Source organism: Cannabis sativa, chromosome 1 (assembly GCF_029168945.1).
Source record: "Cannabis sativa cultivar Pink pepper isolate KNU-18-1 chromosome 1, ASM2916894v1, whole genome shotgun sequence".
In the NCBI taxonomy this organism is placed as follows: Eukaryota; Viridiplantae; Streptophyta; class Magnoliopsida; order Rosales; family Cannabaceae; genus Cannabis; species Cannabis sativa.
The window spans coordinates 32,809,326-32,826,070 of NC_083601.1; the positions used below are offsets into that span (position 1 = coordinate 32,809,326).

At 34.4% G+C, this 16,745-nt stretch overlaps 1 protein-coding gene across 1 annotated transcript; it reads left to right on the plus strand.

The window, feature by feature from the left end:
- The first annotated feature begins 1,691 nt into the window (after window positions 1-1,691).
- On the plus strand, window positions 1,692-12,412 carry LOC133034063 (uncharacterized). The gene is made up of 2 exons (XM_061109081.1): window positions 1,692-5,714; window positions 11,447-12,412. The coding sequence occupies exons 1-2, from the start codon at window positions 1,692-1,694 to the stop codon at window positions 12,410-12,412; spliced, it is 4,989 nt and encodes a 1,662-aa protein (XP_060965064.1).
- The last annotated feature ends 4,333 nt before the right edge of the window (window positions 12,413-16,745 follow it).

Genomic DNA, 16,745 nt, shown 5'->3' on the forward strand with positions numbered 1-16,745 from the left:
CTGGTGTTCTGCGTGTCGTGTTTGTAGGTTCCCTCGTCATTCCTCCTCGATTTCCAGCGGGCTCATGGTTGTGTTCTGGGATTGATTGGATTACGTCGACTGCGTATACTCCCTCGGTGACGGGTTCCTGCGGGTTGAACGGACGTTGATCTCTGGGCGTGTGTCCGTTTGGAGGTAATATTTCATTGACGTTTTGGATTGTTTGGATTGTTTTGTGAAGTGGACTGTGATTGTTTGGATTGCTTGGATTGTTTGGGTTGTTTTGTTGCGACTGGGATTTTTGGATTGTATTTTGTATAGTGGACTGTGGGTTGGGTTTGTTTATTTGGGTTCTTGCGGCTGAGATTACTGGGTGCATTTTTTCTGGCTTATATGGCTTCGACGAGTATAGCCATGGATGACATGGAGTTTCAATATGGGCATATAGAATTGGATGATGAGGAAGAATGTGGTTTTGAGATTGAGGATGACGTTGAGGAAGCGGTGCTGGTGGATGATCGTTGGTGTTTGGTGGGGAGGTTTTTGAATGCGAGATCGATAGATTTTGAAGCTATGAAACACACGTTGGCGGGGTTATGGAAGCCGGGCAAAGGCTTGTTTGTCAAGGAATTGGGGCCGAACCTTTTCTTATTTCAGTTTTACCATGAGATCGACATTAATCGTGTTATTAATGGCAGTCCTTGGACTTTCAATAGGCTACCATTGATATTTGGTAGAGTTCCACGAGGTGGAGATCCGAAAGCTGTAAAGCTTAATCAACTTGATATGTGGGTACAGATTCATGGCCTTTCTACGGGATTTATGACGGAGAAAATTGTCGTTACAGCTGCAAACTACATTGGCTCCTTTGTTGAATCGGATCCTAAGAACTATAATGGTCTTTGGCGGGATTATCTCCGAGTAAGAGTGACAGTGAACATTGATGTCCCATTGAAAAGACGAATGAAGCTTAAGAAAACGGGTGGTGAGTGGTTTTATGCTAATTTTAAATACGAATTTGCTCCGACATTTTGCTTTATCTGTGGTTTGATAGGTCATTCGGAAAACTTTTGTCCTAAGTTATTTGATACACCTGAGGATGAGATTGTTAAACCTTATGGGAGCTTTATGCGTGCGCAACCACGAAGGAAAAATCATCTATTGACCTCTCAGTATTTGCGTACGGGTACGGAGGCCGATGAGCAGTTTGACCATGCATCCCCGGTGCGACATGAGGAGGAGGATGATCGGCCAGCCATGCAAACTGGGAAGTTACCTTGTTTGGAGTTTGAGAATAATCCCCAGTCAAAGGTGGTTGATGATATTCCAGATTTGGTGGATGATGGGAATATTCCTCTTAATGAAAATTTGAATCATAATGGCAACAAGACTAATGTTTCCAAGTCTAGTGTCAATGAAAGAGGAAAGTCAGTTGTGTTTGGAAATCATGTGCCAAGCGGGAAAGGTCAACCTTCACTTTTCCTTGGTGGAATTATCGGTCCACATGGAGGACAAGGAGGCCGTGGGCCTTCTACTGAGTCCAAAAGAAGGCGTCAACATGAAGGGGTTGGTGGGCCTGACTATGTTGATATGGAAGCGGAGGATAGTGCTGATATGGATGTTAATGGACTCTCAAAAAACGAGTTCGAGGTGGGTTCTGGTTTCCAGGCCCACCGGGCATTATGAGTACATTAAGTTGGAATTGTCGTGGGATGGGCAACCCACGGGCGATACAATTCCTATATGATACTGTAGCCCATAGGAAACCAGATTATATCTTTTTATGTGAAACTTTGTGTCGTAAGGATGTGTTGGAGCGAGTTCGAGCTAAGTTGAAGTTTGAAGGTATGTTTGCGGTTGATGCATGTGGTAGGAGTGGGGGGGTTGCTTTACTATGGAGGAATAAGGAAGACGTCAAAGTATTGAACTATGCCACGAATTTTGTGGATGTGGAGGTGCGGCCTACTGATGTTGGGGAGTGGCGACTTACGGGGTTCTATGGGGAATCTAAGAGAAGCTTGCGTGGGGCTTCTTGGGAGCAACTCCGGACGTTGGCTCGTGGAAACACTCTTCCTTGGTGTGTAATTGGTGACATGAACAATGTTTTATCTCAAGAAGACAAAAAAGGGGGACATCCCTATCCTAACTGGTTAGTTGACGGCTTCCGGGACACTATTCAGGAGTGTGGGTTAATTGATTTAGACATTGTGGGGCATCAGTTCACTTGGGAGAAAAGTCGGGGAACCGATAATTGGATAGAGGTCCGTTTAGATCGTGCTCTGGTGACAGACAGATGGCTCAAAATGTTCCCACGGGCTAAACTTATTAATCTCGAGGTATCTTCTTCTGATCATTGTCCCATTTTCCTTGACTTGGTTCGGCATAATATAGCTACCGGGAGTCGCAAATTTCGCTTTGAAAATTGCTGGCTTCGGGAACCTCTGTGTTATCAGGTGGTAAAGGAGTGTTGGGAGGAGTATAATCTAGCGGGTATCCAAGAGAAAATACAACGGTGTGGGGAATCTCTTTCGGTTTGGGGCAAAGATTATTCGGGTAATTTTGCTTCTCGTATAAAATATTGGAAGAAGGAGGTGAGGCGGTGGAAGAAAGGTAGAGATCCTGATGCTATTTCTAAATATAAGGAAGCTGAGACAGAACTTTTTGAAGTTCTTACTCAGAAGGAGGTGTTTTGGCGTCAACGATCGAAACAATTGTGGCTTCAGGAGGGGGATAAAAATAGCAAATTTTTCCATGCAACAGCTTCTTCTCGGCGCCGTATGAATGCTATTGATAAACTCCAATGCGACGATGGAAGTTGGGTTGACTGGGAATCGGGTCTATCAGATGTCATGTGTTCTTACTTCCAGAATCTGTTTACTAGTTCCAACTGTACTATGGATGATGTTCTTGATGGGATTTCTGCTACTGTGACTTCAACTCAGAATGACTCTCTCTTGCAACCTTTGACTGATGAGGAGGTAAAAGATGCTCTATTTCAGATGCACCCAGATAAATCCCCTGGACCCGATGGCATGACTCCAGGTTTTTATCAAAAGTGTTGGGCAATTGTGGGTAATGACGTCATCAAACAGGTCCGCTCTTTTTTCTTATTTGGACAGTTGCCTACTGGTCTTAATCATACTAATTTAGTGTTGATCCCTAAGAAGAAAAATGCCACTACTATGGGTGACATGCGCCCGATTGCTCTTTGTAATGTCCTCTACAAGGTTTGCTCCAAGGTTCTAGCTAATCGGTTGAAGCATGTTCTTCCTGCAGTCATTTCAGAGAATCAGAGTGCTTTCATTCCCGGGCGTCTTATCACTGATAATATTATGATTTCGTTTGAGGTGATGCATTATCTCAAGCGGAAAAGAGTTGGAAAGGAAGGTTATATGGCTCTCAAGCTTGATATGAGTAAAGCGTATGACCGTGTTGAGTGGCTTTTTCTTAAGAATATCATGCTAAAAATGGGCTTTAATGCGAGTGTGGTTGATCTTATTTTGCATTGTGTCTCAACGGTTTCGTACACTATTACTCATGGGGGTCGTGAGATGGGGCCAATTGTTCCTGGAAGGGGTATTAGACAGGGAGATCCGCTCTCTCCTTATTTATTTCTTTTGTGTGCTGAAGGATTTTCTTCTCTCATAAAAAGATTTGAAGTTCGGGGAGCTCTTCATGGTTGCCGTGTGTGTAATGGTGCCCCCATAATTTCTCATATGTTGTTTGCGGATGATTGCTATATCTATTGTAAGGCTATTGAAAGGGAGGCTCGTAGTGTTCTTCTTCTGCTTCAACTATTTGAACAAGCCTCAGGTCAGTGTGTTAATTACTCTAAATCTACTATCTTCTTTAGCCTCAACACAACTTCGGCCTCTAGACAAGATATGTGTAATCTTCTTCGAATGAATGAAGCTCCTGAAAACAGTTTGTATCTTGGCCTTCCTTGTATCATGGGCCGTAATAAGAATGCTATTCTTGGCTTCTTGAAGGATAAGATGCAGAAGAGAATTCAGAGTTGGGAAGGTCGCTTGCTCTCAAAAGCCGGAAAAGAGGTATTGATTAAAACAGTGGCTCAATCTCTTCCTACATATGCTATGTCTGTTTTCTTGTTGCCGGTGGAAACCTGTAATAAGCTAGAGGGTATGATGAGCAAATATTGGTGGAGTTCGGGATCCAATCAGAACCGTGGGGTAAGTTGGGTGAGTTGGAGGAAGCTGTGCCGTCATAAGCATCATGGGGGGCTTGGTTTTCGAGACTTAAGGGATTTCAACTTAGCCATGTTGGGAAAACAAGCTTGGAGGTTAGTTACAAATGCTCATTCTCTTGTTAGTCGGGTATATAAGGCCCGATATTATCCTCAGGGTTCTTTTTTGAGTGCTTCTCTTGGGCCGAATCCTAGTTTCATATGGAAGAGTATTTTTGAAACGCAAGCTTTGATTAAGGAGGGAGCTCGTCGGGGGGTTGGTCCAGGTACGAATATTAGTGTTCAATTTGACCCGTGGCTTGCGGATGAGTCTCAACCGTGGGTTACTTCTAGAGCTACTGGTATGGAGACGTGGACGGTTAATAATCTCATGGTGGTAGGAGAACGGGCTTGGGATTTAGAGGTGGTTTCAGATATATTCAATGACCGAGATAAAGAGATCATCATTCGAACTAACATTGATCAGGAGACTCCTATTGATACTTGGTATTGGCATAAGGATCTTTATGGGTTCTATACTGTGAGGGAGGCATATCGGTTGCTGCATCATTCAGAGATCACTAATACTAGTGAGTCTGAGATTAAGATATGGAAAATTGCATGGAAGCTTCATGTCCCTCCCAAAGTGCACCAACTCATGTGGTGTGCTTTATCTGGTTGTTTGGCTACTAAGGTTCAACTTACCACCAAACATATTCCTCTAGACCAAGCTTGTCCTATGTGTAACCAGGTGCCTGAGACCATTTACCATTTGTTGGTGCAATGTTCTTTTGCACGGTCTTGTTGGCATCTTTCGGTTCTAAATTGGAGTCATACGCCTATGGAGTCTTTTTGGGATTGGTTTAGCCACATTCTGCTACAACACTCATCCACGGCCCAGGAAGAATTGCCCATGGTTCTTTGGGCGATTTGGTATGCCCGAAATGAGGTGGTTTGGCGGGACAAATCAATGTCAGCGGCAGAGGTTATTCTATTGGCAAGAGTAGTCCTTAATCAATGGAGAAATGCTCAACAAAGGAGAATGGGGTCTTTACTTGTTCCTACGGGTTCAAGAGAGGACTTAGAGCATTGGGTGAAACCAGTTATGGGAAAGATTAAGGCTAATGTCGATGGTGCAATCTTTGCAAGTGATGGTCGATTTGGAGCGGCAGGGGTGGCCCGGGATTCTCAGGGTCGATTCATTGAAGGCTTCACAGTCTTACGAGTGGGGTGTGTGGATTCGGCTATGGCCGAATTGGTAGGGGTTAAGGAGGCCTTGAGTTGTATAAAGAGGAAACATTGGGGTCCGGTTGAGCTTGAAACCGATTCTTTGGTTGTTGTCCAGGCAGTCCAAAGCACGGTGGAGATACCTTCTCCTTTTGGCCTTCAGGTGGCGGTTTGTCGCTCTCTTTTAGCCGATTTGCCATTAGTCTCAATTAATTTTGTTAAACGTTCTGTAAACAAAGCTGCACATTGTCTTGCTCGTAGCTCTTGTTTCTATCCAGATCGTATTTTTAGAGAGGATGATGTTCCTCCTGATTTTCTTTCTATTGTAATGGTTGATTCTTCTTATTAATAAAGTTACCATTTTCCTTCAAAAAAAAAAAAAAAATTGTATGTTATATATATTATTATTTTTTTTCTTCTCCATATAAATAATCCAAAAATAATGTGATTAGAATTGATCGTGTAAATTATTAAGGTTGCTAATTATTAGATGTTGTAAATTAATATGCGCCATTTATGGGGAAACATGATATAATGGGCTTCCAAATTAAAAGCTCTCTTCAGATATTATATATATATATAATTAATTAGGTATGATTCGTGCGTTTGTGGGGAATGAATTAATTAGATATGGTAGTGCTTATCTATATATAGATATAAATTTTCTTTGGGATATTTCTTCATAAATATTTTAAAAAGTTAAAACAAATTTTAAAAATACAATTATATTAAATTTTAAATATTTTTACATTTGTAAATTTTTATTAACAAAAAAAATATGGATTATTGATTGTTGATGTTTTTATTTATTTTTATATTGTAATTTTATTATTTTTTTTATGATTTGTATGTTGTTTTGATGTTATTTTTCTGTTTTCGTTATGTAGTTTTTTTTTTATTAATTTTATAAGACACTACAAAATTGTAACTAAATAAAATAATAATCGTAAAATTGAAAAATAATATTTTGTAAAAATGTAAAAAAAAATTATTTTACTATAAAAAATTAAAATTTTACCAAAAGTAATAATTTAGGTAAACTTTTGAATATTCTTTTGGGTCGTGTGTTATTCACTTATCATTAAATGCATAAACGATAAGCATAACTTAATGATACTATATATTTTCTAATAAAAAGAATAGGTCCCAAGGTTGAGTTGTTGTACGTTTAATGTAATTTTATAAAAAATAATTTGCGATATAAATACTTAAGTTTAACTCGCAGTTGCAAATAAGACTGAGCGCGCGTAAAATTAATCCAAAAAATCGAAAAAACCGTTTAAACCGATCTACCTAACACCGTTGGAACTGATAACCGAAGAAACCTCTAACGGTTTAAACTGCCATTGAATGGTCAGTTTTTTTTTTTTTTTTGGGTAATAAACCAACCGAAAAAACCAAAGCTGACCGTTATACATATATATTAATTTTATAATTTTTTTTTTGCTTTATATATTGTAATTACTAATAATATATAATAATAATATATTTTATTAATATTAAAGTTAAAGAAAATAATGAACAATTAATTTGTATATTTAAAATGTAGAATAATGTGTTTATAGAATAAATTAGATTATATTTAAAAAAAAAGTTCAGTTTGAGCAATTTAAACCGACCAAACCGAGGTTCAAAATGGTCGGTTTTAAGATAGGTTCTGGATTGGTCGGTCAGTTTTTGAATTGCACCAATCTAGACCGAAAATCAAATTCTAAATTTTTATATAGAAAAAAATTGATCAAACTGACCGATGCTCAACCCTAGTTGCAAATAAATACCTAAGTTTATTTTTTTTGCGATAATAATACCTAAGTTATAATTTTAAAACTTTTGTAGGTACTTGACTGTTAAATGTTAAGTAAATTGTCACGTGACAATTCTTGATTGGTCCAAGTCATTAAATTTTTACTTTTTTTAAAAAAAAAAAAAATAGTTATACCAATAAGAAAATGACACGTGAATAATGACTTAATATTATATAACTTATTACTGCCAAAAATTAAACTTAAGTATTTATTTACAACTGGAAGTCAAACTTAATATTTACGCCGTAAATTACTCTTTTATTAAATATTTAGATTATAAGAACTAATTATGAAAATTTGTTAGAAAAGAAGAAAAACAAATGGAAGAGTAAATTAAAAGAAAATAAATGAGCAAATGATTTATAAAAATTAGGGTAAATACTATTTTGGATCTTGTATTTTGTAAAAATTATCAATTGGACTCTTTGTTTTGTTAAATGACAAAATAGAACAAGACCCTGAACTGATTTTTTGTCAAAATAAAACTTGTATAATCCGATCTAGTGATGTTATTATAAAACTAATTATATTTTCTGTATCGGTTTTTTATTGAAAATTTTCTTAAAGTTAGTTATATTATAAAATAAAATTTTATTAAAAATTGAGCTCATGATCCTATTTTTACTATTTTGAAAAATATAAGATCTATTTTATCATTTAACAAAACAGAGTGTCTAATTAGTAACTTTTACAAAACACAAGGTTCAAAATATTATTAATCCTAAAAATTATAGTTTTTTTTTAAAAAAAAAATTAAAATTTTTTTTTTGTGTGTTGTTCACCCAATAATAAATATGTTCTTTCTTTGAACTTTCAGAAGAATTTATAGTGTGGAACTTTATTCATAATCAAAAAGTTATCCAGAAAAAGAGAATTTTTGGAAAAGATATACGCAACTTCATTTTCTAAGGTGTTCAATTTTCGTCGAAAGTTTCTAATTAAATAAATACTAGTGAACGTTGATAATATATATTGCTTTTTCAAGTTTCTATAATTTGGTATTTTTTTTCTTCTTGAATCAAAATATGTAAGAATTTGCATCTTGTTAATTTTTTTTTTTCACAGAAATAAGATCAATTAGTGGGGATTTATTGAGTTGGTGGACGTGGACTGCAATACATCCGAGCAAAGAGGTTGTTGTGTGGCTTCCAATTACTAGGAGTGTTCATACAATCTAAAAAATTAAAATCGACCATCAAATTAATACTATAAAAACTGTTATTTTTAGTGATAAATTTTTAGTCATAATATTATTTTTTGTGACTAAATGTGACTTTTAGTCACAACAAAATGTTACTTGTAACTAATTTAGTTTTAGTCACAACAAAAATTGTGACTAAAAATACATTTATTCACAACTAATTGTAATTTTTGTGACTTAATACTTTTAGCCACGGATATTTTAGTCACAAGTTTTGTTGTGACTAAAAATAAGATTTTTTGTAGTGCAACTAGACCGTAATCGAATTTTCAGTTCCACATCATCATCGAATTTGACAGTCGGTTTCAGTTTCGATTTTTGAAATAAAAAATTAGTTAAACTAAAAAACTGCCAAAAACCATCCAAAACCGCCAAACTGAAAAACCACTAAAAATCGCCAAAAATTGTACGGTCAATTTTATACGGTTATAATTTCTTAACATTCAGTTACGGTTTTCGTAAAATAAAAACCCTAACCGACCGGTCAGTTATTAAATTGTAAAAACTGACTATAACCAACCGATTTTCACCCTTACTTACAACCAACAGTAGCTCGCTGTTGCAATTCAAATAACACTTTATACATTGAGATAAAGAAATGCCAAGGGACACTAGCATATTATTGATTTAATTTAATATTGAGTCACATCCAGTTTAATTTAATAAATAGTATAAAATATTATGGTGTTATAGAGCACCTCCAACGTTAGGTTTGGTGCAAAAATTAGGTCTAATGTATCACTATATATCTAAAGAGTGTAAATGGATTGGGTCAGATTTGATCCGGCTATGGTCCGACACAATCCATATCATATAATGATCAACTTCGCTAGATCACATACCCAGATCGGATCAGATCTGACATGACTTATTTGGATTGGATCTAATCCAACCTCTTATCTTTTTTTTTTTTAAGAATTTTAGTTTTACATCTAAACTTATAATTTTATATCCATTTTAATTTTGTATTAGTATTATTTAATACAATCTTATCTTTGGTATGAACTTGTATTAATAGATTGTGCAAAGCTATAATATATTTTCAATAAACTCGACCTCAACACCAACTACAGGTTAGGTCCAAGTTCGGGTTTGGGTTCGGGTCCAGGGTCCGAGCCTGGGTCCGGTTTTGGGTCCCAGGTCATAGGTCCGGGGCTCGGGTCTGGGTCCCGAGTCTATTGTCCCAAGTTTGGGATCCCAAGTCCTGGGTCCCGAGTCCTAGGTACGAGTCTGGGTTTGGGTCCCGGGTCCGGGTCTAGATTTGGGTCTCGGGTCCGGGTCTGGGTCTCGGGTCCGGGTCCGATTTTGGGTCATGGTCTGGGTCTTGGGTCTGATGTCCGGGGTCTGGGTCTGGCTTCGAGTTTGGGTCCGGATCTGAGTTTAAGTCTTGGTCCCAAGTTCGAGTCTGAGTGTCGGGTCTTGGGTTCCAATTCGGGTTCGAGTCCGAGTCTGAGTTTGGGTTCAGGTGATCTGGGTCTCGAGACCAACTCTGGGTCTTCAATTAAGTTTTTTTTTAATATATTAAAACCAGATCAGATCAGTTCTGATCCGAAAAAAATTAAGTGGCACAGAGCGGATCTAATATAAGATCCAATAAGTATATTAATGTTTCAGATAAGAAATAATCTGTCGAATCGGAGCTCTGACCCGATCCAGCTAAATAGATCTTTTTTGACATACTTATATATCTTACACTATTATAGAGTGTGTACTATAGTCCATGGTATCCATCTTTTCATATATAATAATATTATGTATATTGCAAATTATACAGTGCAATCCTTAGCTAAAAGAGGTGTTTCAGCATTTGGAAGAAATTTTTACTCATAGCCTTTTTCCTATGGTCATATATATTGTAATTATTTAAAATATTTTGCGAAATTTTAAGAAATTCTGAAAAAATTTAATACGCTGAAAATATATTTCAAACAGTCTATTGTATATCTTACTCTTTTATATGCTTGTGAAATATATTGTTTGAACATTACTTTAATTTATGTTACTACATGCAATATGATATTTTAATTTATCAGGTTTTAATAATTTACAATATTATTTTCATGTAACTAATTAGTATTTTTATTTAAATCATTAAATTAAATATAATAATTGTGATATTTTTTGTAAATTAAATATTATAATAATAAATATTTTATTAAAATAATAATATAATAATAAAGATTTTTTTAGTTTAATTTTTTGTATTGTAGTTGGAGCGAAACGAATTTTTGATACTAAATTTAACGTTAGTGTGACACCAAATTTATTATTAAATTTGGATAAATTTGGAGAAGCTTATAGCTGTTAGCCCTTTAAAGTGTCTAATATAAAATAAGTAGGGATAAGTTGAGGGATACTTTTTTTTTTCTTTATTAATAAAAAATATCCTCATATTATATTTTATTAATAAGTACCCACTTTTGTGAGTGAGTTGCCCAATATATCTTTATCCTCTACTTAGTGCAACTACAATGAGAGTTGCTATACTTGTGACTGTCAGAAAGTGTGGGTCTGTTTGCCCAAAATTGTTGACTTTTCAAATAGATAATATAAGCATATTGCTCATGCTCAGCACTGATGCTCATATTTTTTTATTTTTTTTTCTTTTATTTTTCTTTCTGATTGGTTAGTGTAAAAGCTTAATAATTCTAAAACTGAAACGTTGTTAGTGTTGGAGGTGCTCTTAAGTCTATCACATAATTTACATTAACTTGAGGGATATAATAAAGACATTATTATTTATAAAAAAGTATATAGCTTAAAAATAAAAATATAAAAATAAAAATAAAAATTAAAGTAAACAAAATAAAATAAGTATAGCTTCGACCTTTCCTTTCTCTCTCTTCCATGGCGAAGAAAAGAAGGACCGTTTGAAAGCCAGTTACTCATGGGTTGGATCCTGACCCGATTGATGATGCAGACGATGGAGAAACGGAGAAGACAACTGAAGGAGACACTACAGAACTAGATAAGATCGCTAAGATGTTGAAGACTGATGAGATTTTTCGAGCAGATAAAACCTCTGGGTTCATCAACCAAGTCGTCGAATAGGGGCATTCGAACTGGGCAAAGGAAGTGGAGGATGAAATTACTGATGAAACGGACCAGATTCACTTCCAAGAATCGGCAAGAAGTCATTGGAAGTCATTTAAAGAAGAGAAGTTGGTTTATAGGGATCCCAAGTTGAAATTTACTGAACCGATTATCAAGAATGGTATCAAGATTGCCCAACTTGATCTAGAAGAGGTTAAAGAAGAGGCTGCAAACTGGAATTCAGCAGTGATATGTATGGTTCTTGGAGCTAATCCTCCTATGGCTGTGTTCGAAGGCTTTATAAAGCGGATTTGGGGACATCTAGGGATAAAACAGATTGTGAAGATGACTAGGGGATTGGTAATGATCAATTTTAATGATGAAGCTTCGAGAGACCAGGTGTTAGAAGCAGGGGTTCTCCAATTTGACAGAAAACCAGTCATTGTAAGACCCTGGACTTCTGATCTCAATTCAGTTAAACTTGTTCGTTCGGCGCCTCTTTGGATTAGACTCCATGATCTTGGCCTCCAATATTGGGGAACCAATTGTCTTAGTGCGTTAGTTAGTACTGTTGGGAAACCAATAATGGTGGACCAGCATACTAAAGATCGTACAAGGGTTCAATTCGCCAGGGTCCTAGTTGAAATGGACATAACTGATACGCCTCTGAGAACCATACAATATGTCAATGAATATGGGCAGATTGTTGATCAAAATATCGATTACGAGTGGCTTCCGGTTAAGTGTAAAAGTTGTATGGGGTATGGACACATTATGGCGGATTGCCAAAAGGGAGAGATGAAGCAAAAGCAGCAAGAATTGAAGGGCAGAGACTCGGCTCAGCCTAATGTGCAAGTGCAGGAAAACAAGGAAAGGAATAAGCAGGCTGAGGCTACTGCTACTAGGGAGATAAATTCGCAGAAGGAAAATGGTGCAAGGGCTCAGAATAAAGATTGGGTTACTCCGAGAAAAACTTTCTCTTAGAAGCATTCTCAGGAGGCTGGAAAGAAAAGTGATACAGGGGGGAATTCTGTTAACAGTTTTATGGCTCTAGGAGGACATGAAGGGGGTCAGATATTAGATAAAGTGTCCGAGGATGAAGGGGAACCAGGTAAAAAATTTCATTCTCATGGATAATTGCAACATTGCTTGTTGGAATATTAGGGGTGTGAATAATAGGGAAAAATAGGATGTAGTTTTGGATTTTTGTAATATAAATAAAGTTGGTGTTGGAGCTTTAGTTGAGACTAAACTAAGAGGGGAAAAAGTCAAAGAAATGATGGAAAATAAATTCAATAATTGGGATTACTTCTCTAGTTCCACTATTGAAGGTAGAATTCTTGTTCTTTGGAGAAGAACCTTTGTCAAAGTGATTGTTATTGCTGAAACTTCTCAATTTGTCCACTGCTATGTTAAAATGTCGGGAACATATCAAGCTTGCTGCATTACTTTTGTTTATGGTAAAAATGTTGGGTTTTATGCCCTAAATAAAACTCATTTCAATATAATCAGATTTGTTTATTAATATAGATCAGAAATAACATTTAATGTTGCATGGTTCACATGATTTATTTCATGATTATATGTACATAATGTATAAATTCATCTGAAACCCTTTTTCACATACTTGATCCTGTTTATTGTGCCGTCAACACATTGGAAAGTAAACATGACTATGTGAATAAAGTTTCCTAGATTTATCAGACACAGGGTTTTACTGATATGATAATCTACAACAAGAGTTTACTTGTATTTGGAGAAATACTATGTTCTTTCCAGAACATTGGTTAAAGTAAAGCTCAGGTTGGATGCATGGAGTATGCATCGGAAGGGACCGATATTGAACTTTGACTTAGATTTATTAAACTTACCGTAATATCTATTCAAGTCAATATCGCCTAGTTGATCCTAGATCAAATGATCTTAATCCTGATATGATTAGGCTCAATCTTGAAAGGCTATTCGTGTTCTTTGATTTGTTAGTTAAGCCTACTTTTAGGTCAGGGTGATACGTACATTTTGGGAACACGGTAGTGCAATTGAGTGGGAGCGCTATCATAAACATGGAATCTATAGCTTCTATCTGGCGAGTAGTAAGCAAAGGATGATCTCCTTCGAGCTTGACCAAAAGAACATAAATGGTGGAGTACTCATTTCACATTAGCTGAAATATCATTTATACGGGGTCAAGTGTTTTAAGGAATAAATACATTGTAGGGTGTAACGGTAATTTAATCCCTTTACAGTGTAGATCATTCATATAGAGGATCATTGATCACATTAGGATTATAACAATGGATAACTAATGATGTGTCTATATGGTGGAACATATAGAGCATTCTATATACTGAGAGTGCAATTCTGAGTTCTATGCGTGGATTCAACGAAGAATTAATAAGTTAGTGAATTTTAGTGCTAAATTCTTGATCTACTTATTGGAAGCTCGGTTATATAGACCCATGGTCCCCCCACTAGTTGAGATAATATTGCTTGTAAGACTCATGTAATTGGTTTTGATTAATCAATTATAATTCACAAATTAGACTATGTCTATTTGTGAAATTTTCACTAAGTAAGGGCGAAATTGTAAAGAAAGAGTTTATAGGGGCATATTTGTTAATTATGATACTTTGTATGGTTCAATTAATAAATATGATAAATGACAATATTATTTAATAATTATTTATAGTTATTAAATAGTTAGAATTGGCATTTAAATGATTGAATTAGGAAATTGGCATTTTTGAGAAAATCAGATACAAAAGGTGTTAAAATTGCAAAATTGCAAAGCCCAAGGCCCAATCCATTAAGTGTATGGTCGGCCACCTTTGTAGCTTTTTTAAATGATTTTTTCATTATTTTAATGCCATATAATTCAAATCAAACCCTAGTGGAATGCTATAAATAGATAGTGAAGGCTTCAGAAAAATTACACTTTCCTTCTGACTTTTTCTATTCAGAAAAACTGAGCCTTCTCTCTCCCTATCTTTAGCTGACCACTCTCTCTCTTCTTCCTTAGAATTTCGAAATCCTTAGTGATTTGAGTAGTGCCCACACACATCAAGTGATACCTCAATCATAGTGAGGAAGATCGTGAAGAAAGATCATCAGCAAAGGAGCTTCAGCATCAAAGATTCAGAGAAAGAGATCCAGGTTCAGATATTGATAATGCTCTGCTACAGAAAGGAATCAAGGGCTAGATATCTGAACGGAAGGAGTCATTATATTCCGCTGCACCCAATGTAAGGTTTCTTAAACTTTATATGTGTTTATTTCATCGTTTTAGAAAGTTCATATTTAGGATGTTAATAAACATACTTGTGAGTAGATCTAAGATCCTGGTAAAATAATTTCCAACAACTGGTATCAGAGCCATGGTAATTGATTTACTTACATGTAATTTGGACTTTAAAACGATTGTTTGTATGTTCTTTGGATGGTATCATGTTGTATTGAGTGTTATTTGATGATTGATTGATGATTGTGAAATTTTCGTGAAAATAATTGTTATTTCGGTTCTGGCATTATTTTTATTGGATAGTATGGAAAAAATTAAGCAAGTTAGCCTTTTACAGAACTCAATTTGGATTTTATTTGAATTAGTTATGATTTTTTGAAGATTTGACAAAATCGGAAATTTGTCTTGATAGTTTCCTGCGATCGCAGAACTGTCCGTACAGTTTCGAATTTTTTCAATTTTCTTCAATTTTTCATACTTTTTCATGGAATTAACTTCCAATTTTTTGTATGGTTTTGTATATATACTATTACTATTCCTAATTCAATTCTAATTATCATTTTGAATTAATTTAAATTTTTTTTAATTTAATTCAAGATATTAGTGTAATTTGAATTTGAATAGAATTAGTATTTATCTTTTTGCTTAAAAAATCTATCTTATTTTAAAATTTGATTATATCTTATCTTATTTTAAATTTTAAAAAATAAGATATTTATAATCATGTAATTTTTAAATGATATAAGATATTTTGCTAATTTTTTAAATTTTGTTATTTTATTTATTTAAATTACATTTAAAATTTGAAAAAGATATTTATATCTTTTCTAATTTTTTATTTAATTTTTATTTATAAAATAACATTTAAAATTTAAAAGTAGCTAGCAAATTTTTGAAATGATATTTAGGTTGGTTGAAACCTAATTTTTTCAAAAATTGTAGGTTTAATTTTAAATTTAAATTTTTTTAAAAAAAAAAAAAAAAATCGAATTTTTTTTTTTTCAAATTTTTTTTAATTTTTCGAAATTTTTTTATTATTTAATTAATTATTTCGAAATTAATTATTTAATTTAAAATTAAATAAATCCTACATCCAACTATCCATTAACCTTGTTGCGGGAGTATGTGTTTTAGCTTATGTGTAAGTTTTTTAAAACCTATTATTACTTGATTGCAAATAGCCATGGTTACTTTTTGCCGATCTAATGATGCGATGGCTCCACTTGGTCAAGATAATAATTTGTAACGAGGTATATTTACAATCTTCTTTCATCTGTGTATGACTGCTTGACATGATAGGACCCATCCAAAGTGTGCACTGTGAGCCTATGTGTTTAATTTTATTATAGATGCATATAGGTTAATGTTGCTAAATAAAATGTCATAGTCATTGATAGATTTTATTTAGGCCCATTTAGTTTTGGGCTTATTCAATTAATAACAGTTGTTCTTATTAAGGTTAAATTCCTCTCTTTTGGGCCTTGTGTGAGAGTTGGGAGCCATAGAAGTGGGTACGACATGCGAACCCGGCACCCCCTCACACAAACCACCCCAATTGTGAAGGCCCATTTGCACGATTTGAATGACTGTACTAGGTTAATTAAACTAGTTTAACCTAATAAAATTGATTAGCAACATAATTAATTTCATTTATTTTGAAATTAATTTAAGAAAATTATAGTTCAAAGAATTCTTTATTCTAAGCTAAACTATATGTATTTTCTTGTATTTAATTAAATATAGAATTATAACCATCTAGATTCTTTCTGGAACTTAATTTAAATTTTTCATTAAATATTCCTATTTAAGTTGATATTTAGTTATCTTCAACTTACCAACTTAAATCTGAATATCTTTTGAATTTCAAATTTCAAAATTAAGTTGAGGAATTTTAGGCATTGGTTATTAAGATTCTTTAGATATTTTTTAAGTTAATATCTTTTCGAATATTAACTTAAAATGGAATATTTTCAAATTAAGTGGTTACAACTTAATTTTTGATATTTAATTAAATTTAAATTTGAAAAATATTTAAGTTCTAGATTTTTTCTAGTCAACTTAAATTAGATATTTTTTCAA

Excerpts from the sequence above, each read along its gene's own strand:
- LOC133034063 (XM_061109081.1), top strand. The coding sequence starts at position 1,692 with ATGGGCAACCCACGGGCGATACAATTCCTATATGATACTGTAGCCCAT. Across the intron at positions 5,715-11,446 it reads CTCCTGATTTTCTTTCTATT|GGGCATTCGAACTGGGCAAA; the intron begins GTAATGGTTGAT and ends GTCGTCGAATAG.